The 27960-nt window shown below is 40.1% G+C and overlaps 1 protein-coding gene across 1 annotated transcript in view; it reads right to left on the bottom strand.

Annotated features, from left to right (window-relative positions):
- Positions 1 to 27960, bottom strand: part of ctnnd2a (catenin (cadherin-associated protein), delta 2a) — a 147328-nt gene that overhangs the window by 73072 nt on the left and 46296 nt on the right. Inside the window, exons 3-10 of the mRNA XM_068748223.1 lie at positions 18355 to 18389; positions 17202 to 17303; positions 14362 to 14540; positions 8738 to 8792; positions 8106 to 8313; positions 7747 to 7864; positions 6624 to 6756; positions 2724 to 2876 (exon numbers count right to left, since the gene is read on the bottom strand). Of these exons, the coding sequence (XP_068604324.1) occupies positions 2724 to 2876; positions 6624 to 6756; positions 7747 to 7864; positions 8106 to 8313; positions 8738 to 8792; positions 14362 to 14540; positions 17202 to 17303; positions 18355 to 18389 (983 nt within the window). The remainder of the gene's footprint in view (positions 1 to 2723; positions 2877 to 6623; positions 6757 to 7746; positions 7865 to 8105; positions 8314 to 8737; positions 8793 to 14361; positions 14541 to 17201; positions 17304 to 18354; positions 18390 to 27960) is intronic.

The raw sequence follows: 27960 nt of genomic DNA, 5'->3' as shown, positions 1-27960 counted from the left end.
ACTCAAAAAATAGTGCATTGTTCCCTGAAATTAATAGACTAGAAGAAATGAGATAAAGGGGAAGAAAAAAATGAAAAGGAAATGAAATAGAAAATAAGAAGCAAAAGGAGAAAGAGGTCACTGAAGAAGACAGAGTGTGTGACCGATGTCAGAAACGGAGGCAGAAAAGAAAGAAAATCAGACTTAGAAAAACACATAAATCCTGTTTTTTGGGGGGAAATACACAAATGAGTAAACCGCATCCTTGGGCTTTTTTTTTCTCACTGCCATTGGTCTTTGTGGCACAATTCATTTGAGTGAATGTGTGTGTGTGTAAGAGACACTCTGACCGTGCAGGAATAATTGCTTGAAATAGGCCACATTAACCTGCAGTTCTCTGGGGCGATGGCCTGGTTTAATCCAAGGATGAAACACGCCACTGCCTGTGCACATGCATGGTACAGACACAGACAGGAACCAAGTCATACCTGCACAAGAGGGTGCAACAGCAATCAGTATGAATAAACTTGTGTCTCTGAGAGGGCGGCTTGGCCAGACACAAACATAAACACAGTCACACACGTGCAGCAGATGTTTAGTGGCATCTTCGTTTTTGGTTTCACCCCAGCTGCACGTGGATGGAACGACGATGTGAATCTACAGTAACACTCGGGACAACACTGAAGGTAGAAGTGAAGTGAGCTGTGACAGATGGATTAACTGATTGATGGTGTGCTAAACTGGAGCGGACTGGATTGTCAAGGGTGTTGTCAAACTGCTGTCAGCAGAACGATAATGCCAGCAGACGTTAAAAGAGTTCTTAGATGAAACAAAGGAAATAAAGCTCCGCAAAATATGAAGTAAATCCTAGGGCATTGGCTCCACTGTAAAATAGGAAGAGAAAAAACATTTGGCTATGACTTCTATCACTTTGCATTGAGGTGACAGAATCACAAAATGTAGCACAATGTGCTTAATTTTTTACATATGTTCTTCTGATTTGATAAAATTATCATTGACCCTACTATGTGTCCTCTTTACTCTCCTGCTTTACTTTTTTGTCCTATCTGCTGTCTATTCCTCTCCTTCCTCTATTTCTCCATTCTAAACTAGGTCATGAAGCAGCCACTGTCTAGTATTCGTAATAAAAGCTCACACACAATTATGATCCTTTAATTTGCTAATTTGTATCCTGGACTTCCTCACAGTTAAGTGTCCAGTAATGTCGTGGCCCACACTCACAATGAACACTGTGCGCTTTGACTGCAAGTGTCTTGTTGACATTGCTGTTGCATTCATTCGACACTGTGCCGACAGACAACGCAAACCTACTGACGGAAGCTTTGCAAATTTTGTCAGTGAAATTATCGAACATGCATACCCCTCATTTTCCACTGACGGAATGACTTTATGACATTAATTGCATTAATCCATGTGAGCTTAATGAATCAATAATGTGAGGCTGCCAATGCCAAGAAAAGGCCATAATTAATGAGTTACCACTTACAATGTCAGTACAGCCCTCAGTTGTCTTTATGCATTCTGAATTCTTAATTCCCGACCACCCAGCCAGGGCACATTTAAAATACGCTTCACAAATGTTGAGCCTTTTGTCCAACAGCCCAGCCATTTTAAGATGTGCTTTATGTTTGTAGAGTTGATTTAGTTTAAATAGGTCAAGTACAGCGTGGGTAAAATTATGTATCACACGTGAAAGGCTCATGTTATACTATGATCGAAACTTCAGCTCAAAAGACACGAGGCTGTCTAATAAAATCAAGCATCATAGGAGTAACCTCAAGCGTTGCAGTTAAATGTACACGGTGCAACCCATAGTCTATTGATTTTTGTTGCTGCAGTGACCAATCTATTGAAACTACAAATACAAGGCACAGTAGATTATAGATAACAGCAGGTCCTCTATGTATACTTCCGAGGCATGGTTATTTAAGTAATTATTGCATGCAAAAACAATCCTATTATTGCACGCATTCTTCTGAATTTCATCGACATAAATCAGAGTAATATTCGATGAGAATGAGAGCAATCCAAATGACCCCATAATGCTGAAATCAAAGGATATGCACTGTGCTTTAAGAGAAGTGACTCAAACTGATCAACTCAGGCGCAGTTCTGGAGTGGCATATTTACTCCTATGATTCTGACCCAAATGCTAATGATAGCTATTAAGGCTGGGCTGGTTAATGATATCAAGGGAGCTGTGAACATGGTGTGACCAACTTGGGTTCATGTGGATATCATAGAGTAATGAGATTACCTAAACCCACACTGAGACAAGCCCAATGAGGTCCTATTAAAAATGCATTGCTAGCAACAACGAGTTACTGTGTTCTAGTGTGTGTCAGTAAATATGAACACACACACTTGTGCAATCCCAGTGGGAAAAAAAATAATAACTTGGAGGATATGAACTTCTGCCTATCTAAAGGGTCAGTGATGGGTTCTTGTTATTCTTCACTCTTGTTTACTTTCTCAATTTTTCCATCATGATTATTTGATCAAATATTTAAAAAACAAGAATATGTAAAAGTCTGACAAACTGTAATATTCATATTGGGCTTGGGAATAAAAATATGAAAATATGAAAAATACATTCCGTTTCATGAGAGTAAAGGCAATACAGAGCAAAAATAAAAAATACATAAATAAAAACTACAAATTAAACTACATGGTTATTACTGATTATACAGGAAGGGCCATACCGGTGTTGTTGCGATAGGGGCCTGTGTCCGGCCCCTGGCTCTGGCTAAGGCTCCTCATGGGGCCCTTGTTGTGGTACATGCGTTCTTCATAGATGGGATCTATGTGGTGCTCTGGTGATCCCAAAGGGCGAAGGGGCTCTTGACTGTGCTGACTACTGTAGGAGCCACGAGAGCCTGGAGAAAAGAGAGAGGGGGAAAATTACGGTACCAGGAAGATAAGAGTCAGAGGATGAAAGAGAAAGCACGAAATGAGGTTAGAGATCATGAGGTAAGGAACAGTGTGACGTAGGACTTCAACAGAAGGGTTTATGGGATTAGGGAATAAAGGAAATAATATGCAGGAAAGCAAAGCAAAATGGGATGCTGATCAGATCCCCTAGGATGAAGAAAAATGCATAAAAAAGATAACTAAGAATACATGAATGTGGCAGAGGATGGGTGAGTACCAAAAGGAGATGAGAGATGCAGAACAGGTGTGGATGTGAGAGGTCATGTGTGATGATTGCATTAGAAATGCATCAAATAAGAGGAAACAAATAATGACGGGTAACTAAAGAGAGACGGTTAGAGGCACACAAGAAACGTGGTGCAGTTCGAGAGACAAAAACAGCAAAAATCGTTCTTTGGAAACTCCAAGGAACACATTGCTGATCCTCAGCTATAAAATAATGAGATGCAGTGCCCCCCTGTTGTACTGAGTTTGACGGGAATCTCGCACGCACGTGGTGAGGAAGACACTGACAGCAGGAATTAGTTCATTACACAGCAAATCAAGTGTAAAGCCTCTCTTGGACAATACGGAAAGCAAAATTTAAATCAACAAAGGGAAGGTAAAGAAATGAAATGGATGGTGGAATGTGAAGATGGGTCAGAGGGGCTTGGGTGACATGGCAGAGCATTGGAGTGAAAAGAATTGCACAAACTCTTCTATATATACACAGAGCGACTTAGAGAGCAAAGGGTGGCTGTGTGGAAGAGACGGTCCAGTGGAGCTAATGTCGTATCATATCGCATTAGCTCTCAGGCGATTGCAGTTGTGTGCCAAGGATTTTGCAGCGGATGAAAGGGACGAGTGCAGAGCTTCAGGACTCTGAATTAAACCTTTGAGCATATCCAACATCAGCAGTCAAAACCCACAACCCTTCACATCCTATGAGATATCAATGCTTATGAGGCATTCGGCCATCTCAGCAGAACCAAGCGCAGAGAGTAGCAAACGCCCATTTTGCAGTTTAGGATTAGTGTCCTCCTCCTTTTCTGAACTGTCCCATAAGGTAATACAAGGGAAAGATGGATCGCTGTGACAACTCAGGTAGAAACAAGCTGTATTTCCACAGTACACAGTACTACTATACTCTACTTGACTCAACTCAATTCAGCATGGTATCAGGTACATTTTGGCAGGTCGTGTTCAGTTGATTATTCCATACATGTAGTGGCCACATGAAATAAAAGTTATGGCTGCTAGAGTAGCTTGGCTGTTTAGGCTGTGATATGTGCTGTGCAGGATACTCCGAGTGTACCCGGTGTTGACCAATCAGTGGCCCGTAATGTTTTGTATTGACTTGGCTTGCTTGAAACTGCAACAGAGGTGGTACTAAACAAGTAGTAGCAGGTACCCGGTACTTTTTATATCATGGAAATTTAAAAAAGGCAAGTAGAGTTCAGTCAAGTCAAGCCAGTGCTACAGAGGCAGAAACGGGGCTGTGGAGCTTCTCCGAGGGTATGAGGGCGGTCAGTGCAAACATTTGGCATTGAACAAGACTTCTCTAGATGAGGAAGAGCCTTTCCTCCAATTCCTGTCCTACACTAAAGTAAATGGTGAAGCATCTGTTTACCTCGTCTGTCTGTCTTGAGATCGGCTGTGGCATTAAAAGATATTGCGCTTCACTTTCAAGAGCAAGGTTAACCGGCTGGCCTGTTTACCTGCTTTGCCAACAAACTTTTTGCACGCCTCCTGTCACACTCTGCTAGCCACTGGTTTCTAGATAGAGAGAGCAAACAGAAAGCTGAAGAGGAAGGGAGTGCGGCAATGAGGTAAAGGCAGGAGGGAAATTAGAGAAAAGGACACAAATGGATGGAGAAAAAAAGATTCAATTACGGACACTGTAATACCCGCTGAGCTTCATTGGCATGCTGTGAATTTAGAGTGAGGGAGGAAGAGGAAAAAGCAGCAAGGAACAGAAAGATGGTCAGAATATACATGAAGGAAGGCTAATTAGAGCCGTGGACACACCTAGTAACGGATATGACTCTTTCAAGCTTATTTCATCTTTGAAGTGTCGGTGAGGCAGTTTAAATTTTAGATTCATTTTATTTTCACTCACTGATGGATAGACTGAGCTCTTTCTTTCAAAGGAATCTCAAGAAAAGGATAAAGCAAAGAAAGACAGAATACAGTGACGGCCTCTTCTGCTGTCTCATTGTGTGTTTTTTTTAAATACGGTACCACTTTTACCTTCATTAAAAATATAGATAGAGAAGATACATTATTGTTAGCCCTAAAATCATGTAACACACCTTTTATATCCAGAAAAAGGGGGAATGCAGATGATCGTAAACTTCCAAACAACAATTCAAAATTATTTTCTGTGCCCGTCATATAAAGTAGAACGTGGCCATACATCTGCATTTTACAGGATTGCTCTGGCGCATGAGGTTTAAATGTGAAGCCTCATCAGTGACAATGCCAAGGAAGCATAGCTTTTAATTACCACTATTTGCTAAAAGATCTTCAACATTCATTTCCATCAGCTTTGTGCTATGATATTCTGCCACCATGACAGTAATAGTACACAATGGAAAATGTGTCTCAGGCCATTTCTTCAAGTAATCACGGGTAGGTAATTGACTCTATTTTACTTCAATCAAATCCACTGCTAGAGTTATTGAGTACCCTTGCAACAGGCTAATCAGGACTTTTTACAGGTGAATAGCATCCACCAGGCATAAGCAAACATATTATTCTTGGTTGGTTTGAAATCCTCCATTATTTATTCGAGGCTCAGATCTGTTTTTCACCAGCAATTATTTTCTTCTCTGACTTTTCTTCTTCATTTAAAGACCTCAAGAGATATAACACCCCCAACTATCGCTTCAAGATCAGAGCAATACCCTCAGGGTAAAGCACGACTGTCACGGTCTTCATCAATATGGCTTTGAGTTTAAAGAACATCAATTAAACTTGCGTCGGACCTTCAAAACACAGCCACCCGGTTTAATCAATATTAATCTTGTACATACTTTCTTTATGCCAGCCTCTGACAAAGGAAGTTCCAACCAAAGCACCAATATTTTTTTTAGATTGAATCACTGCCATTCAGCTAACTAAATGTCCAAATACACATTTAGGAAGAAAAACCATACAAACAAGAACTGAAGATCAGAGTCCCTTTAAAATGACATTTAAATTGTCAAAACTCAAATAGCAAGAATGTGTCTGCAGTTGCATGATATTTGGTGAACCTTCTCCATCTCAAAAAAATAAGAAAGCCATTTTCCTCCGGCAATTATTTATAAACCCATCGATCTTCTGTAGTTAGGACCAGAAGCACTTTAACATTCATCCAACTCAAAATCCGTAGAGTATAGACAGAAACCAAGGTGTCTGCAGCTGCAGCAATCAGCAAATATATATTTTACTGAGAGAGTATTAGAATCAGAATAGTTTAATCTTCTCTTCATCAACATCCTGTAATCCAAATGGAACTGCTTGACAGCTTCTGCAAGGGCAACCACAAAGATGCTCCGATGCAGATGAAGCATGTACGGATGCTACGCGTTACTTGAGTCCAAAGCAGCCGGTGTTGAGATACTTGAGATTAAAAACATTAATATGACACAGACAAAAGTCACTAAGTTCCCATGATGCACCAGTGGGTTCATGTGCATGTGAGACTGAGTGAGCATGTGAAGTCCTACCTGCTAGGCTTCCCGGTCTTTGCAGTGTAGCAGTAGCATAAAGCTCATGGGCGATCTTGTACTGGTCAGAGGCGTGGTGAGCTGCCAGGCGTTTGGGAGACAATGTGGCATAGCTCCCTATGCCTGAACTCATCTGCAAAGACAAGCATTTTTTTTTATTGCAAATATGCTCATTGAATTGGCCGGTATTAAAATTTCTGCTTAAGCTACAACATTTTTCCAATTTAGTTTTTTTTTTTTTTCTTCAATGTACTGTCGTGTCTTTATCTCACTGGAGAACTTCAGCAAAACTGATCTTACAAATTGCTCTTGAAGTGTAAACTAAGCCATATTATAATTTAGATTTAGAATCCCCTCGTCATAGTAGGGCAGGAGAATCCAGATAAAGGCATCTCACCAATTACCTGTGAAACCAGGGTTTGGATGAGAAGCTATTTGAAAAGATTAAATAACTACAACTGACTCATATAGATTTTTGTTTGAAGATATGACTCAATTTGTAATTGCTGTGGAGCTGCCCCACAGTGTTCTTTGTCATGATTAAAGATCTGACAAAGTGGAAAAGAGCATAATTTCCTCTCTAACACTCGCCGCTTGGCAGCAATCAATACTATCGCTAACATAATATCATACTTGGTACACTGTCGGATACGTCTCAACTGGAAATCCTTACTAATTCTGGGCATTACTGGTGTAAATACAATCTGGCATTAAAATGATAATCAAACCAAGGTCATAATACTATTTAATGGAGACAGGTTGTAGGAAAAATCAATACAGTTTGATTTCACAATAATTAGAGGTAAAATGTGTTTACGTTGAAATTGGACATGCTCTTCAGATGAAATGTTAATGAAATGTATTCACATGAACAAGAGTCAATTATTCTGTATATTCAGTGTTGACTTCATGATTTGAAGCGTATATTTTATTATGGAATTGACTCTTGGTTGCATCCCTGCTGCTGCCTTGGTTTGAGAAGCGTTTTTTTTTTTACGAATACCTTTTGATGAATTATTCAATTTCTTTGAAAATGTAAACACATGTTTCAAATGATTATGGAATATTTAATACTCTTTCCTTTCCACAGGTGCTCACACTGCAACCGCATGACACTCTGTACCTGGTGAAGAGGGGACGATGATGAGCTGGCCCCTCCCCCCGATGCTGTCGAGATGGGTGGAGATGCAACCCTCAGGGGGGACCCACACCCTCCTGTTGTCGTCACAGCAACTGTGGTGCTGGAAAACAAACAGGCAGTAAAATAATCTATCAACCTCAAATTATTCATACAACTTCTCATATGAAAACCGTCCTACGTATGTATCATATGCATATGAATTATCCCATTCCATTCTATGTGTTATTTCTTATCCCTGCTCAAACTGTATATAAACCTGATGAATAAGAAAATTTTTCGATCTAATGTCTCATTTAATGTACTCTACAATCGACCTCACAAGTCCCAGTCTCTGTCTCTACCTGTATGATTTTGCCAGTCGATTAGCAGGAGACTGTTTACTGGGAGAGGAGGAGGAAGGCAGGCGCTGACTGGTAGAATACCCCGACGCATCAGGAGCTGACCCCAGACGCTGGAGTTTGCTGGGGGAGCCCGATCCTGAGCTTCCTCCTCCAGACAGAGGGGAGCTGACGCGCTGGTTGGGCAAAGTGGCGCTGGAGTAGTAGATACCTGAAATAAAAAAAGGTGAATGAAAATGGAAAGTTCAGTTCACTTTAGCGATATATGCTGTACAGCCAGATGTTGAGTAAGATAGTCAGCTGGTGATGGGTCAATAAAAAAACCCTTTGTTAATCATGATCAATTGAAGGAGACTCATACAAAGGCAGAGGCTATATAAGTAGCTTGTACATAAATTATGATGGAACAAAGATACAAGCTGTGAGAAAATTATAAAAACCGACTGAGACAAAAATATTTTACTGCTGGCAAGGTTTTTATTCCAATTCTCATGCATGTCTTTCAATGTCTCCCAAAGACATCTGTGCAGCCACAGCACTTCATGCAATGCCATATTAATTTATTCCAAACAGAATGCCTCTCCAAGAAGAACGACAGAAAACAGACTGGAGGAGAGGGTGAAGTTTGTTCTTACCTGACCCTGCCCCGGTTTGTGATTGTTGCTGCTGAGCCGCACGACTGGATGTCACCTGAAGGGATGTGTGGGGAGCACAGAGCGAGTGGAGGGAGAGCAGCCATGACAGGGAAGAGGGGATGAACAGTGGGAGGAATAAGATGAGAGGAGGGAAAGGGAGAGACAGATTTGTGAAAAATGTGGTAAAAAAAAAGAAGAATAAAGTAGCAGCAGTTGCCAATGAAAACCTTTATGCCCAATGAGTTCAGACAAGCCTTTGAGAAGTCCCAGATGAACAGCTAGTAATGAAATCTCCGAAGAAATGTGAGCTACAAATCAAACAGACTAATAGAAGCGGACCTCAAAATCTTTGGAGCTCAGCTGACTGTGAAAGAATCTATGATTAATTATTGTTGCCCCACCTACGAAACGCTCTATAGAAGGATCATGCAGTCCGTAGTATATTCAAGTCTTTACATAAATCATCTTTCCTTAAATCGAGTCGTATATGTAGTATATTTAGAATCCCCTCTTGTATATTTGGTTTACTGGAAAAATACAGTATCATGCAAAAACTAAAACATGTGGGGGAAAAAGCTAGCTTCATAGCCCCTTAAAAAGCTGGACCCTGAATTCAAACATATGTTTGTTGGCATGTTTGTTTGTTTGTTTTAACTTCAGAGCAGCACTTGCTGTGCAATATTTTAAGGTGCAATATGTGTGTTTCATACTGATAAATTAATATGGGATTCAGGTCAATGCGACGACCACTCTTCATGGTCCAGTCTTCTGAAACCAAGCCTTGGCGGACCTTGAAATCTTCATGGCATGACTGTCCTTTTAGAATATCCAATGGCATCCAAGCTTCCTCTTCCGCACAAATGGCAAGATGTTTTCTTGCTGGATTTCCTAACAGTTCATGGAATCCATCTTACCTTGTATGTGTTGCAGGTTTTTGGTATCTGAGGAAGAAAAAGCATCCCTAGTGCGTCACCGATCCGCCACCATGCTTCACTGGCTAGGGTGCTCTTCTCAGCATCAGCATAATTCGTCCGCTTCTAGACTAACCACTGATCCACTGAACAGGATTTGCAATTTACAAAGTTTTCATTTATTTATTTTTTAAATCTAGGTATTTCTAAACTGCTGGATCTGCCTTTTCCTCCTCTTCAGTGTCAGCAGTGGTGAACGTCTCAGAGTTTAGGCATGGAAGCCTTATGTAAATTTAGACCTCAACAGAAAGAAAAAAAACTTTGAGACTTTCTGGCAAAAGTAATGAAGTTTGGCACAGTGTTTTAAAAACATCTGATTTGCAAATGTGTGTCTTATGAGGGATTATATTTGGGGAATTGAATAATTTTCAGACTGCAGAAGTAATTAAAAGTAGTACTCTGTGGAATGCGTAAAAATATATTTTAAAATCTTACAATGATAATTTGTAACTATTCTTGTTTGACTTGGTTGCAGCAAATGGATAATAAAAGCTGCGTTTGGCAAATAAACTTAAGATATAATAAATGCTGAGTAAACCTTCTTCCCACTATACAACTTAACAAGATTCCAATTAAAATTAGACAGAAGTCCAATTAATTGCTCATTTTTGCTTTTATTATAAGTGAATATTATTCAATGAAAATACCAACTTTCCTCATTTTTATCATATTTTAAAGAAGTAGAGCAGCAAAAAAGAGATATATTTTTTCTGATCAGCCACTCCGTGAGGCAGTCAGAGAGATATCTTTCTACAGCACATCATATGTTGCTTGATCCTAATGTATTCTCCTCAGTCTCCAAAGACAGCAGGGGGCATATGTTGGTGCTTTAAGCTGTAAGGGTGTTTCAAATGCCTTCTAGCCTGACATACTGTAGCTGCAATCGTACAAGGCCATGTTATGCACAACAGCATGGACAGTCGGAGAACTTTGAATACTCAAACAATCTGGTTCGTAGCATTACCAATTATGGGGTGGATACAGATGTATAAAATGATGTAAAATACATACACAAACACACACGCACACACAGACACACACACAATTGAAAATTATGTGCAGGCACCATGTTTTTCTTTACCGGTTTCCAAGTGTGAATATTTGCAGCTGTACAATTGTGCAAAAAGAAAACATGCCTGCTCAGCAGTCCTTCTCTGGGAAATTAAAGTAACACACACGGGCAGACAATCTCCTCTTATGTGCAACAACAGTCTCTCCTTTATTCTCCCTGCTTTATGATGAGCCAGCACATGTCTGCCGAAATCAATAGGGTACTGGCTGCATTGTTTACAGGGAGAGGTGACATGGAAACTCACATTTGGATGAGAGGAATTTCAGTCTCAAAAACGCCAAATACATTCGCTTTCATTTATCTTCCTTCCTTAGTTACGTTCTTGACTCGGTTTTGTTTTGTCTCCCTGCATGAAATCAGAATAGCTTGAAGGATACAGTACATCAATCAAGCTTGGCTGCTCGATTCACCCTCAACTCATCACAGGAGAAGTAAATCATGTTGGAAGCCGTAACTTAACTCGGCTCAACTACAATGGATGAGGGGGGGGAATTTTACTGTGAAACAACAACCCTGGATGGTGAAATATGCTTGTAGAAACAATACTACTGTCAGAATCTGTGGTCATGAGGACAAAAAGAAAGTGATACACTTCATGCTCGCGTTGCTCCTAAAAACCTGTGTATGTGGAATAAACAGACTAATAAGACAAGAATGACTTTGAGCAACAATTCTGGTCAAATTTCACAAAGAAACACTCAATGTGGATTGTGATTCTACAAATTATGATTTTGTCATTAACAGCAATTTCATTTGATATGTTGGAATACAGAGTCGATTATTTTCTAGTGCCTTCCATAAATAGAACAACAAAGAATCTTCATAATGATAATATTGTTGTTGTTGTTATATTTGATACTTTTCATGATATTTAACTTTAGATTGAAGAACTATATTTAATGCTGTCAGGTGTTGAGGTGTGAAACATCTTGAACATCTCTTAAAACAACAACAATATAGAAAGCCCTGTCCTTTTCCTAAAGTTGCAACTGCCTTTAACTGAACTGTGAGCCTGGAAGCAACAGGAATGTTATCCACCTTCCCAATTGGCTCCAATGTTAACAGAGAAAAGGCTATTGTTAAGGTTTCTCAATTTTTTACATTTTTGATGCAATAAACATACATTTTCTGCATCACATTCAGGAAAGTCCGCGCTCTCTCTCTGGAAATATCCAACTGAAAAGGAATGATAATGGTTGAATGGTAAGATATAGTGTGAGTGATATCTCTCAGGTTTCTCTATTAAATTAAGTGCCTGTCCCAGAACAGCTGTTATCATCACAACTGCAACTGCAACTGCAACTTGGGATTAATGCAATACATGCAAATATTTTCACTCATGGTTTTGCATGTAAAATAAATGAATAGGACTGTGTGCCTCACTATTGATAATTTCAACATAGCACTGCAGGTAATCCTGCCCACTCTTATGGAAGGAATTCCATTTTTCGGATTGCTACAATAAATCTAAACTTTTGTGAAATATTTGTGTATTTTGATGAGGTGTAATTCTTCTTTTTTTTGTATACAATGCCATTTGATCTCCTCGTTTGCACGTAGATGGATAAAGGGTTATTAGAGTGTATTATTAAAATGTTTATGAACAGCCTAAGAGACGTCTTAATCAGGATGTCAGCCACTATCCAGAACAGTGTGCACCATAAAAATGTGCTATACAAGTCCCCCGTGTTAGTTTAGTAGGTTATGAAGCCAAGTGAGAGATCTAAGAAACTGAGTTTAAGAACCCCGTTAATGGTCCCTCTTAGTTCTGCATTCAGCGCTGCTGTTGTGCAGCAGTCAACGAGGTGCAAAGTGAGACAGAGCTGGGCTTTAGACTGAATGAATAAATAAACATCTGGATGGCTGATGCCAGGTGAATAGATGACAAGTATAGATGGATTGTTGGCTGAGGAGAGCCGGACAGAGTGTGTGAGAGAGAGCAAATTCTCCATCATCTTGCAGCGCTTCTCAGTCGCTCCACCAGTAAAACACTGGGATGTTTGAGGTGCCATGTATCCATGAATTATTAAATCAGGGCCTTTCAGGGTTATAAATACCCCACAGAAAAGTAGCAACATGCTAGACGTTTCACTTTCTCCGTCACTCTCTCTTGAAAACAGGCACTTGCTAAAAAGTTCAACCAAAAGCATGCCCCTGCATGCACATGTATGAAAGAGTGAATCCTGCCTGTCGAGCAGCAATGGGCTTTGTAAAGCTATTCATGAGCAACAAGCTCTGCTGACAGCACTGGCCCCATTACACTGACAAGCCAGAAACACACACACACACACACACACACACACACACACACACACACACACACTCATGCTTATAGAGACAGAGATGATGAGCAGCGAGGGCAGGGACGAAATAAGGGAAGGAATGGAGGACAGTAGGACTGCAATATAGAAAAAACACAATAAAATGAAGGATCAAATACACGTCTATCTGTGTTTTCTGTATATCACTCCCCTTTATTTATTAATGGGAGGATAGGATCCGTCTTTCTTTGCTCTGAAACAGGCTTTTCACCTCAGAAGGGAAATGAACGACTGTGTTTACAGACACAGACATCACCTCCTTCACCTTTCTCTTTCGAGAGCTGCGCGCACATGAGCGGAGAAACACCAGTAAACAGGCCGATTTACATGCATGAGCAGCTCACCCGATGTGAAACTAACACACGTTCACTTGACAGAAAAAAAACACGTGCATGCACCGGCAAAGAAATGCGAAACACATTACCTGTGATCCTCATCTAATCATTTTCTGGTTTACAATTCTTAGACTTGAAATATTTACTGCTGTAGATCACAGACACAACATTTGCCCCTAATGAAGGCAATATACCTTAATGACAAAATGCAGCTGTTCAGTAACTTAGCAGGTGTGTTGAGTTTAAAGTGGAGGAGTGCACATTAGCGTGTGTGTGTATTCAGCGCCGGGTATTGCATTTGATCTGTTGAGGATGTGAAAATTGAAAATAATTGGCACCTGTCGTCTGGAAGGTAATTGGGAGTATTTTTGCTCTTCATCAACACATTGCGGTAATTAGTATGTGACTTTATCTGCAGCTTTATTTCTGAATCCCTCATAAACAAGACGCTCGCTGAGATGTCTGTGTGCATTTCATTATCTCTTCATTTGTAATGTCTATGAGCATCTGATGAACGCTTCTCAGGTCTATCTATGGATATGATCCAGTCGTAGCCATCAAACCAAACTGCTACAGTTGACTTGTGCAGGTAACGCTGACCAACTGGACTCAACGGCGGTGTCAAACAAATCCAAATCGAGAGCCGAGTGCAAGAAACAAACGAGGGCAGGGGAAAAGAAGGTCGGCGTTTGCTACGCTTGTGGTGAAGCGATAGAGGAATGACGAATCAAAGGTCGTCATGCATTTCATGGGTTAACTAGTGATTATATAAAGTAGAAAAATCACTTCAGGTCAATAACCTTAGATTGCACTATTTAAGTTTTGGAGTAGCGACGCTAAGTTGACACAATTGTTCAGTCCAGTGGTCTTAGCCATTATCATCAACGCAGTATCCTCATGATCTTTGGAAAGTGGTGTTTCCTACCTGGTTGTAGCTGTGCACGGCTCCTCCAACCTGCCCGCTGCGCTGAGGAATTGCTGCTGCTGCGGAGATGCTGTCGCTAAGGGCGAGGGTCTGGTTGCTATGGTAGCTGGCAGAGTACTGGAGCGAACCCTCCGGGGTGGAGTTGAGCTGCAAGGAACTCTGGGAAAGAAGAGCCGGTCCTACCAAAGGAGACAGGAGCAGTGCATGGTTCGATGAGACATGGCGGGGGGTAGAGTTAAGTTTGTGGGTGGGTGTGGGAGCGAGTGAAAGAGTGAGTAGGTGGAAATTAAGAGTGAAACAGTGGGGGGGGAGCGTGAAGGGGAGAGATGGAGAGATGAGGAGTGAAATGGGGAAGAGAGAGCAGCAATTTAGAGCAGATAGTGCAGCAGTGCAGCACTCCGTATGTTGGAGACGGCATGCATAATTTATTAGCAGAGGGAAACAGAAGAACACAGAGAATAGGAGGAGCAGGGAGATGGAGAAGACGGGAGGAGAGGAAGAAAGTTGCTTTATATGCAATACCTAATAATGTGATTTGTTAGCACCCTAAACATGTTACTGTTTTTACCCTTTTACTGACTAAATCTGCACTGGAGCCCTTGTGTGAGATATAAGAGCCCCCCGCAAAGTCCCTTATTCATGTCACCCATATCTGTCCGGTCGCTCCTTCCGTCTTTCCCCATCGAGTCAGCGCCTCGTGAACTGAGATCAGCTCCTACGCTTCTCGCCATCACAGAAGACTTGTCTTTCTCAATCTCAACTCATCCCTTACTTTTTATGAATTATTAAACAGCACTCAGTGCTACGCAGGCTGAGCTGCAGCTCCTGAACTCATCTTCCCCCAGGCTTTTGTGTTTGCTGCGCTTCGTGAGAGAAACTCGGCAGGTTAGTTTTAGGGGCTCACGTGAAGCGCAGCATGTTTGTGTCATATGTTTGTGCTGGATATCATCAGATGACAAGAATGTCGTTGAGGTTGTTGGAGAAATAAGCTGTTTAGAAATGCAACGATGCGAGCGTGTGTGTGTGTGTGTGTGGGTGTATATAATGTATGTGTGCTGTGTTACTTTTGTGCATGATTAGGAGTCTGTGAGTTCAGGGTGAAAACATGGGGCTTTAGGTTCCTTCATGTCTTTTTTTGTTCTTATTATCAAAATTGATTATTCCAAGAATTATATTCTCATTCTATGTATGAATTGCACACACACATATATAAATAGATCACATATAAAAAAGGTCCAGACAAAATGTATCCATTACATTTTTATTTTGCGTGTGTGGTTCTTTGAACACTTTTTACATGTACGGACATTTATGTTGTTCTGTTGTGACACTTTTGCAACTACATTATCAGCTGAAAGCTAAAAGCCTCCCTGTTTAGTGCCACCCTGCACTGAAGTCACCGACATGTCACTTTTACTGTACTTACTGCTTCGCTATTTGCAGAGGCACCATTTGGGGAAAAGACACACACACGCACTAAGCTATAACAAATTTATCTGTAAACACACATTGTGATGCTTTTCGTGGAAGCCTATTTGCAAAATTGGAATACCAGCTGGGTGTGGACCGCTAACAATACGAGCGCCGACAATGAGAAGGCATCTCTTTGGACTCAGATAAAGCGGGAGTGATGGGAACTAAGACATTTCCTACAAGCATGATAAGAATCAAATTGTCTGACATGTCTCCCCACTGTTCTGCGCGAGCTTCAGCATCCAGCTTGTTTCTTATCAAAGAAGACCAGGAGCAGCATATTTTTAGGTGAATATTCCAGCCTTATCCTGTCCAGTTATTTTGTTAACCTACACACACACACACACATCATATTTGTACAGGCTTATATAACATGCAGCAAAATGTGCTGAGCTACATACAGTGTGTTTCCTTAAAATGCCATCCATTACAGCTATATCAACTATTAAAAAGGTCAGCAGATAATAAGCAAAATGGGAATGCAGCGATCCAGACCCAATGACCTGTGAAGAAAATGCCAAGCGCATTTAGCGAGGCCTCACACAAAGGCAGACTTTCATTCAATTTCATTCTTTGAATTAGTTTATCGGAATATAAGGCTGGAATGGAATGGAAAATGGATGTGATGCCTGGCTGGCTGGTATCTGTGTCCGCACATCAGGAGCATTCAATGGCTTCACTTTAGCACAAGTCCTTGATTTAAGCGTCAGTAATCAACCTGCTAAACGAATTGGTAATAAAACACAATTCTCTAATGTTTTCTGTGTAGACATCCACATTTTCAAATGCTCTGTCTGACATTACTGCATATTATATTTACTATTAACACAAGCAGTTGCTGCACTTACCCTGGATACTTGAAGGGCTAAGGAGCTATTTTCTCCTCTCATTCTTTTTTTTTTTACAACAGAAATAATTACCAAACAATAGACACCATTATTCTTTGGTATGTCAAACAGCCACAGGTGTAGAGTGAGGAGGGTCTGTGCACGACAATTAAAAGTGAGATTCATATCTCTTTGAAAAGCGCTAACAGGTTTGTTTACACAAGCTTAAGTGCCTGCTTGAGTTAGACAGGCCTTGATTTTGATGAATCATGTGCTGACAAAAAAAACTAATTCACCATCTGTGACAGAGCGTGAAAAAAATATATAATTAAAATTAAATTATATTTGAACCTTGATGCCATTAGAATACAATTGTGCTTTAGTTTGCATGGAAGTCCTGGTTTGAGCTGAGTCAGGTAAAAAAAAAAAAAGGAGAAAATAATACAACTAGAAAGAATCATTTAATACATTTAATGTCCTTCATGAACACAAAACACACACATTCACTGTGATGCTTATAATCCGGCTACAGTGTCTTACGTTCTCCACTGTCGAGTATTCCTGATTCCTGGAGAGAGCGAATGCAGGAATCCACCAGCTCTAAACCGGTGGTCAACTCATCCTCGATATCTTTCTGTCCATCTGCTGTGGACAGGATGAGAGACACAAAGAGTGAGAGAGGTGAAAAAGCAGAAGGTTGAGTTTGAGTCCTCTTGGCAGTAATCTCATCTTCTCGGCCTCCTTGATACCGACAGTGCCGTGAAGTATTTGCCCCTTGCGGATTTCTTCTGTTTTTACTTGTTTCTCACACTTGTTGTTGATGTTTCAAATCATGAAAATACATTTTTAAAGGTCACATATTATAACCTTTTTCCAAAAGTTAACGCAGTTCCCAAACACTTAAACAAAATATCTGTGACAGTCTTTGGTCAAAATAACAAAGAGACGCTGCAGGACAGCGTCCGTCTTTTCTGTCTCAAACAGCTTAAAAACTATAGTTTTTTTATTTACTGAAGTTATCGTTGTTTAATCTTAAAATTTGCTGACCTGAACCATTTCAGTGTGACAAATAAGCGAGAAGAGAAGATATCAGGAATGAGAGACATATTTTTTCCCAGCACCGTCGGTCTGCCGGGGAGCGGCCTGAGTGATGAAGAAGTTGCATGAAAAGGTTAGATTATTCAGTGGTAAGTGTGTCTAAGTACATTTTGGGAATCTGTGTGTACATAAGCAGCAGATGAGTGGGAATGTGGACTTTACATGTGCTGATAAACATTGACTGTCAGAACCAGCCCTCATGTCAGTCTGGTACCACTTAGACATCCTGATATATTTTAGCATGCGTCTGCTTGGCTGTGTGGGCATTTGCAGGGGCTTGTGATCAGCTTTTAATTTATCAGGTGTGTGGGTGGATGCTTCTGCCAATACATTAATGGGTTGCTGGTATAAATTCCATGTTCCTTGTCAGACAGTTTTCACAGTATGTCAGCATGAGGCAGCGGAAGCCAATAAACCCAGTGCTTCAATTCAAGATCTGGTGCAAGAATAAAACCATTCAAATTATGTCAGTGAATGTTAATGAAAAAGGGTTGAGGAGTCAGCTAATTCAACAATAGTTTATATGGATGGCTGAGCAATAATAATAATGTGAGTGTGTGTGTGTGTGTACACAAGTATTCAAAGTAGAATTTACCTTGAGCATTCCAGCGAAATTGCTCATCTGTCGAACTGTAAAAGAAAGATGTCGTTAATATAAACATCATATTATAATATAATAATATAAACATGAAAGTTGCATAAAAACAGTTGCATTATTAAAAGAAAAGATAAAATTAAGCAGAAAGATCCTTCCTCAAATATAATAAACCGAGGATATGAAAGAGAGACATGGCTCAGTCAACACCTTCAAATCATTCTATATCATAAATCTAAAGGACAATCCAATGTCAATCCCTAATTCATAATGTTGAATGCCTTCATTTCAATACTTATGAATTATGTAAAATATTTACTGTACTGGTAAGAATCTGGAGACTAAGGTGCACTAAAATACATTTCTGGTCAATTTATTTGTTTTATATTGCTGACAAAATAATGAGACACAAAGTAAAACTCCTAAATGACAAACCAAAAACACTTTAAAAAAAGATTTGTTGCATTCAAATAACTTTAGTTGTCTGATGGACAACTTTGTACTTATGCAACTGCATAAGGAGAAGCATCCCGGTCATACACAAATGAACACACAAAAACCAACACTTCCTTTCCATTCTCCAATTAGCTGTCAATTGATCTGCTATAGATGGGGAGGCTTAACAGAGAAAAACAGCCCAAGCGAGATAGAAGGCTGAAAGAGAAGAATATAGGGAAAGTTAGAGATGTTAGCTGTCTGATCAATGCAAACAAGGGCACACTAAATAATAAATATGGACTCTTTCATCTCACTTCATCTCTCTTCATATATATAAATATTTTTATATATATATATGTGTGTGTATAAAAAATGACCTATGATGGATGCTTCATTCTTTACTCGGAGCTGGAATCTCTCTTCTGGTGTAAACTTAACAAATTCCACAGATGGCAAATACATGCACAACCCAACAATCAACCAAAACATGAACATCTGTAACATTACTTCAGTTCGCAGAACCTGTTGAGAACATGACCATCAACCAGGGTCAGCTTATCGTCAAGAATAGTCATGCAGTCATACTTGAAGCTTGATTTCTGCTCATCTCACCCTGACGAGTGGCATGTCCTGCATTTTCCATTGGAAAGTAATTACTTTGCAATTGCTAATCACAGTGAAGAACTACTGCAGCACTAAAGAAAGGTGAACCCGGTAAAAGTCTGATCAGTAATTAACAAAGCAGAATTTAAATCATCTAATCAAATCAGGAAAATCCACTTGAATGAAGATACTGGCATTATAAGTTACTGTCACCATTTCTCAAACACTCTAATTGTTTTAATTACTAATGATTTTCAATGATTTAATCATTTCAGCTGCACACCCACTTACTCTTTACGGCTGAATTCTGCATCGCACGGTTAACAAGAAATATTTGTTGAAAGCATGGCCACATTTATTAATTTGTGATTTGTTCAAGTCTTTAAACTTCTTTGATAGTTTCTTTCCAGCTGGGACTAAAACTGATGAAAGTCAAGGTCAACTGAAGTAAAATAAATAAATAAACGAACCCTAACGGGTTTGCAGCTGACTAGGTTAATGACATGCTGTCATTGTTGGGAAAGCAATAGCTTGGAGAATGAGTTAATTAATCCCCAGTTGATTCTCAGTGGTAAACATGAAAAAGAGGCTGCTTTTCTTTTGTAAATTTGCATGACGGAATATGGAGGAGGATTACACTCAGCAGCATTTTCCTTGACAGAATAACGTTGTAATTATATACAACACGGGTGCTCTTCTGCTTTTATTGTTACTCAGTCAAAAATTGGGGATGGCACTGTTAAGGTTTTAATAAATCATAAATCTGTAGGAAAGATATCAAGAAAGAAAGATAAGAAAGATATTAAAATGAGGAAGATTTTTTGCAACCCATAGCCGAGAAACACCGTTCAGATCACAAGAATTAGATTAAGGAACATTTGGCATTTATACAAACATTTGCATGTAAAACTACATCTATAGCAGCATCTTTGGCAGTAAACTACATTTACCAAGAGGTTCATTAGTTCACTATTTTGCCAGACTCCATCCATCGGATGGATGGAGTCCCTTCCGTCTGTCCCTTCACCTCCCTCCTGACATCGAAGCCAAAACGGTATGTAAATTATACCGAATTGTGTTAAATAAAATGTTATTATGCTTTTGTTTTGTACACTTTCATGTGTTACATGTTCTTTAGATAAACGTAGTTACATATTAAAAGAACTGTAGGCATGTAAATGGGTATTTATCTGGTGCCTAGGAACAGATTAATCTAGTTTTGATGATTTCTTATGGGAAATATAATTTCTATTTTCGACAGTATTACAGAACTGAGGTTCCACTGTACCGTAATATAATATACCGTAAATACAATGTAGTTGGAATTTGTGAATGTTTTATTAGAATCCATTAAATGATATTTTCAAGTCAAGATTTGGAGCTGGTTCTTGAGATCCAGCCCTCAAAAAAAGAGAATGATTGAACTGCAGGGAGAATGTAAATCTGGCTGGATCAGAGAGAGAAAGTACTGCAGGCATTATACATGTACAAAGATACACACAGACACACACCCAAAAAGATGGTAAAATAGAATGATAACAAGATGGTGGAAGAACTGCTGGAGATTCAGCAGGGTGAGAGAAGCAAACGCTGAGTCTCTGTTAGAATATCCTTGATTACAGAGAGAGCGAGAGCGAGAGCGAGAGATGGAGAACACACGTTTTCAGAGAGCTGATTGATGACAGAGTAACTTAATCAGCACAGCAATATTCCACTACATTGCATTCTCTTGCCTCCAATGCCACAACACGGTTCCTCTCTTTTAGCTATAAAATGGTATTAAGGATATATTTTATGTTTACTACTCCACGCTCAACCACCAACAGAGTCTGTGTCCATAATTCTCAAAGTAATATAGATATAGTTCAAATATAATTGACATAAACTAGAATACAGAGCACATACTTAAGCTGAGCCTGAACAATATGGAATGTTGCGTTTTCATTTCAGCATGCTGCATCTCATAATGCTGTGGAAAGTTGGAAATTGTCATAACTGTTTCAATAGTTTCTGGTCACTTCGGAAAAATCTACGAAAAACATCCATTGCTGCCAAGTTTCCGAAAAATCTGAGAGAAATTTTGGATTCATCTCACCGACAAACAAAATGAGGAAAGTTTAAATGCATTCGCATAAATGAAAGGACATGCATTGCATGCAATAAATAAGAAAGCAGCACTTAACAACACCTTCCCATCCTGATCATGCCATTACTTGAGCAAAGCAGGCAGAAATATACAGTATTTCAAGATAACCTCTACATTTTTAATTGTAGAGTCCTGGAACTGAGGATCAGGACCACATCACTTTAAAGTGACTGATGGATTTTGAAGAGACTCTGATGCATTGACAGGTTTGTTCTCAACATAATTTTTAATTTGCACTGGCTCGTGATCAGAAGAGACGTAGTAGGCAGCTACTTCTCTAAGATCCCATGCGACACAACCGATTCTTTAAGAAATGCAAGGTAATGTCAGGAAAAATTCAGTGCCGACTTGCTTCTTTGTCGCTGGTTTGGGAACCATCCAATCCCCTTTGTATCTCTGTCTGTGATATAGATACCTATACCGACATGCAGATTTTTATTCTCTGCACAAAAAGTGGAGTAAGCAATATGTGTGTGGGTGTGTAAGTGTGTGCACGTACACAACAATGTCACCTAACAGCAGTCTATTCTGCTAACAATGATGCAAACTTCAAACTTTAGACAGTTGAATGACAATTCAGCACTCAGGCTGGAAGACAATTATCTTGTCACACTGTTCACTAAAGTGACAAAAAATAATACACCCCCTTCCTTCCTTTCAACCTCTTGCACTATTCCTGTAGAAGAGGTGAAACCTTTTCAAATGAGCCCAAACCAGCCCCGGATGATATGGTTCCAGAAACAGAGCTATAATTGCACCAATCCTCAATGTTGCCCCTGGTGACTCTCTGCTCTGTGAGACACCCTAACCCAAGCAGGGGGACTCTTTACTCTCAATCCTATACCTTGGATATCTCAGGATTTTACTCACAGGCCTGAGCGGACTAAATTGCTAGGAGAGGCAAAGGCGCTAACACTCTGCTGCATGAGTGTTCCATCAACCAGCAGTATTTGCCTAGTTGCAAAGTGTGTCATAAGGATATGGAGACCTTTTCTCAGGACAGAGTAATCCCCTCCTGCATGCTACATGTTTTTCCTGAAGTGGTGGAGGCGGACACGCCTCTCAAGTCTAAGGAGAACGGCTGCACACGTGGGGGCAGACATATCTGACCTCGGCAGCTAGTTAAGGTTACTGAAAACAGTTTCTGCTACTTGTGAGAATACTTTCACAGTAACCATAGTAGAAGGAATATAAATCACTCTGCATATGATTTGTGCTGACCGTCTTGCAACATGAGTCATATAAGTCACCATAAACTGCTAAAAATAATTGCTTTCTCTCCTATTGATGCTTTTGTTAGCAATTCTGTTGATTTACATTGTGGACTGCTGCCACATATGTAAATATACAAGTACATGTGATATATATATATATTTATATATATAGCAGCAGCAGTTAATCTTTCCTGAATGTTGTCAGCATCAAAACAAGTAGCAACTGAAACAATTTTGCAGTGCTACTGACAGGGAATAAACAGTGTGTAGGTGTGTGTGTGTGTGTGTGTAAACATACATTTCATGGGGTTTTCTGCGTGGCACCGACGGGTCGAGCTATTTCAGCCCAGGTAAATCCACTGCTTCCTAAATCACCAAGCAATTACATTCACTCTGATAGGTGGGCTCGCACCAATTTGCACTGGCACAGATAATGACAGAACATTCAATGCGTAATCCATGAAGGATGGCCAGCCTGACACCAGGTGTACCCTGCATTATGGTATGCCCCACAGACCTATATTTAGATGCATCTAACATCCTTGTGCAGGGGGAGACTCGTGGCATGTTAATTAACAACAGACTGAAAACTCTGTTCCACATATTCTGAAATTTTGGAACTAAAATTGAAATTGCATTTTGCATTATAAATCAATGCAATAAAAGTTGACTCATGACTCAGTTGCAAATCCAACCCTGGACTGACTAAAAGAGAGTAAACAGGTTCATTGGTAAAAGGCGATGTATCGTGAATGGCTCATCTTCTAAATGATCGTTCACAAAGAAGGATTTGTCAAACACATGACTTGACTTTACTGAAGGATCGTTCTACATTGTCTCAGAGACATTTTGTACTCTTAGCAGGATTACACAAAAACTACTTGACAAATGTTCATGTAACTTAAGGTGATTGCTGCAGGAAATAACTAATTAAACTGTGAGGGGGGTCTGGATAAAAGGAAATATACAAGAATGTAGCTTTAACTTTATTTAACATTGGGATACAGGGTTTATTTAAACAATTATGTGTATTGCATCAAATTCTAGACAGATTTTGATGAAACTTGATAGATGGGCATGAATCATTAAATATATACTTTTAATCTAGAAAAGATTTTGCATTGTAATTGCTTTTTAAGCATATATATCTTCTCCAGATTATCTTACACCTTTCTTCACTGCTCCGTCTGTGTCACAGATGCATGCAGACCTGTAGGAGTGTGTGTTTAACGTGCGCTTGGTTTGACGTCACAAGATCCAGCAATGTGGCGCCTTCCTCCTGCTTGGTGTGAGCGTGTTTATTTATACTATAAGAGCCATGAAACAATAAAAAAAAACTTTTTTATTTCTCTATTTCACTGCTTTGTTTTTGCAAGTTGTGTTCCCTCTCTTGGTGGAGTGGGATTTTTAAAATAAGAGTATTTCCACATAAAACAGAGATGAGCAGATGAAATAACGGTGACATTAACCCCAATAAGCATGTTTGACACATTACTGATGGGGCTGACTATCAATGATGATTTATTCTATGTGCAGGGCTGGCATTGCCTCTAAAAGGCCTGGACATCATTGAATCATAGGAACCTTTTGAAACCAGCAAACATGAATTTCTGACTGATGCCAAGTTTGTTTCTCATCAGATAGCTCGATGTTTCCCTTTAGATATGGCGCTGCGCTGTCCCCAACGTTTCAACTTGTCAAATGAAAGGGTTTGATCCGGAGGAAAAATAACCCGTATGCCTGCCACTTCTGTTTGACATATTATTCTCATGGAGTGATGGAACAAATTCATTACTTTTTCAGCATCCCTGTCAAACAGCTTTTAGATTAAGCAATACGATACTGTTCTCCTTCCACATGCATCTACAAAAAACTTCAGCGTGGAAGGAGGCACATCCTGTTCCTGAAACGGTTCCATTTACACATGTGAACGTGTGATTTCCCAAGTGATATTTATTTGAGACAACAAGCAAGTATCATGCCGTCTTTGCCTTATTGTCTGCAAAATAATTGTCTCCTGCAGCTTATCAAGGCCCATGATGCCTGGATGCATATGTCTATATGGCACTCATGCTCATATATACACACACACACGCCCACAACTCAAGGACAGTCGTGTGATTTCATGGGTGAATAGGACGTCTCAGAGTTTCGGCTGAAGAAGCCGATGGTCTAAATCGCTCATACCCCAGAGGATAATCTAACCAATGATTTAGTGGAAGCCACCGAGTCACTCTCAGCAGCTTCCACTCCAATGGAGTGTGCGTGCGTGACAGAGGGAGAGAGAGAGAGAGAGAGAGAGAGAGAGAGAGAGAGAGAGAGACTACGGACAATTTGGTTTACCGGTAATCAATTCACCTAAATTGCATGTTTTTGAAGGTGGGAGGAAACTGGAGAACCCGTAGAGAACCTACACGGACACAGGGAGAACATACAAACTCCGCACAGATAATAAGCAAACCCGGTCCCTTCTTGCTGTGAGGCGACAGCGCTAACCACGACACCACCGTGCCGCCACCAAGCTGCAGCAAATTACATAGTTTAAATTTACTTATTAAGAACTAAGTCTGGGCAGCACAGTGGCACAGTGGGTAGCACTGTTGCCTCACAGGAAGAAGGTCACAGGTTCAGATCCAACTTGGGGCCTTTCTGTGTCTGTGTCTGTGTCTGTGTGGGTTCTCTCCAGGTTCTCCAGCCTCCTCCCACCATCAAGAACATGCAACTTTGGTGAATTGGTTCAGGCTAAATTGTCTGTAGGTGTAAGTGTGTTTGTGAATGGTTGTCTGTCTGTGCGTGGCCCTGCAATGAACTGGCGGCTTGTCCAGGGTGCGCCCCTCCTCTCACCCGTAGACTGCTGGGATCGGCTTCAGCGACCCAGATTTCTGATTAAGTGGTTAAATGAATGAATGAATCGACAAGGGACCGATATACTTACCCTGGAATAGATAATCAAATTGTAATAATATACAGATGGTTCGATTTTACAGTCAAACACAAATGTATATTTCAAAAACTACACTTGTGGCTAATTTATTCCCTCATTTCTTTGGATTTAAATACGCTGTAAGTGAACACATTGTACTCTTTACAATGGCAGGCTCCTGGGATATATTTAATCAGTTTATTTGAATGATTCTGTTAGAGTTTAATTCTCATTCAATCCATTCGCACATTTGTCAATGAAGTTGAATCTGAAAATAATAATGTGGTCATGTACTGTATTCTAATGCCTCGCCGGGCCTATCACTCATCTGGTTCACATTCCTCTCCTGCAATTAATGCTATAGACAGCTAATGTTCCACAGGAGGGTGACATGCCCTCTTTAGAGCAAAAATGAATGATGTGCATGCTCTATTACACACATAATGAGTTATGGGTGTGTAGATGTGTAAGACAATGAGGCTGTTCGATTACCCGATATGAATACATAGATGCAGCATGAGAATGCTGTATACAGAGTACAGAATGTGTGTATTTAAAAGTGCAATTGATCGATGGGAAAATGTGACATGACAGGCAGTGAAAGCCTGAAGCTGAAGTTTTAATTAACTTGTAGAAGGGAATCTGGCTGGTCCGACTATCACAGTATATCACACACAGACACACACACACACGTGCACGTGGCCAGGCTGCAGCTAACTTGACTTTACCGTTTGCCTCAGTCTCTGTTAATATTGCAAAGTTGCTTATTTGCATAATTTTGAACAATGTTATCCAGAAGCGCCTGGTAAAAATTCGGAACAACAAAAAAGATGTTAAGATTTGATTTGCATGACTGGCTAATAACCTGGACTGGTGGACACTGTGCAGGATATATGTTGGCAATTTCTCATTTGTTCCTTTTCCTTCTCTCTGGCTTTTTTTCTGCAAACAAGAATACAAAAAGTCTGCCTTTCTTTTTATTTTACATTCACAAGAAAACCTACTAATATATTTTAATTATGTAAATTAGATAGGAATGGATGACTGAAAAAATGGAAGCAGATAGAAAACCTGACTTCCATTATTCCATTATTTTGTTTCATTTAGATTAAGGAACCGTCCGCAACCTTTTGAGTTATCTTGCTAACAGACAGACAATCAGACAAACAACAACCCATTGTGGCGTAAACACAACGTCCTCGGCGGACGTAAAAATACTTCAAACCTACATTTAGGACCGACGTGTAACAACGTTCCTTTGTCTGGTTTATCTGGAATAGTGATCACAAACAGCAATGTGAGGTCTGTTAATGCTTGCCTTGTTGAGTTTATCGCACTGTCATGAGCAAACTCGAATTAATATTACATTATTATCCCAAGCTTAACTTCTAACCCTCAAACTCTTTTCAATGCTCGTATGCTGAAATCTGCAGACTATGACTCACAGAAGTTCATCTCGATTACGTCAGTATTAAATCAACGAGTGACTTTCGCCACCTGGCGTATCGTCCTGACTCATTGGGTTACAATGCAAATAAAAATCGATTTGGGAGGATCCAGAGCAGGTGATAAAGGTCACAATGAAAAGTGTAATCACAGCATCCAGTAATGGCTCTAGGGAGGACTTTGCCCCCCCCCCCCCCCCCCCTCATCCAACCCCTGGCCCACATAAAATACATTTTCTGGCTTTATTCTGTTAATCTAAATCCTCTGTGAAGTCTTTGTGAGAATATGATTCTTTGTGCAGCAGCACAGAACAGAATTATACATGCATTGCATTATGCGTCAATGAATGGGTCTAGTCAGTCATTTGCAATGTCTTTTTGTTTGCTTTCAAACTGCTGATGGCTTCGGTACTCTGGAGGCACCAGAGGTAGCTGTGCAGAATAAAGGCTGAGAGTCTGAACACTTTTCTGACAATTTCTGTCCTCTTCAAACTGTTGGTGCATATTAATGACAAAGTGCTTGTGGGGTTCAAAAAGGGGTGTATTTTTGGTTTGTGAAAAGAAAAGAAAAATTTGGTCACAGAACTGTGCAAGTAAGTCCACCTGGTGTGTGGCACAAACACACACGCAAACTATCACCTGCAATGCTTCCACTATTAAATCTTCTGCTCAGACTGCTTCAGGCATTGATTCCTTTGGCCTCAGGGTTTGATGACTCCAGAGGACAGAGGCCCTCCGGCAGTAGCTCTTTTGTGGACCAGTTGTGGATCAGTTGGAAGGTAAACAAACCTGAACAGCAGTCATGATGCTCAGCCATGCATGTAGATAAAACACGTG

The sequence above is a fragment of the Brachionichthys hirsutus genome, chromosome 14 (genome assembly GCF_040956055.1).
Source record: "Brachionichthys hirsutus isolate HB-005 chromosome 14, CSIRO-AGI_Bhir_v1, whole genome shotgun sequence".
NCBI classification, from domain to species: Eukaryota; Metazoa; Chordata; class Actinopteri; order Lophiiformes; family Brachionichthyidae; genus Brachionichthys; species Brachionichthys hirsutus.
Note: the sequence above shows the minus strand (reverse complement) of the source record. Positions and strands in the feature narration are given on the sequence as shown.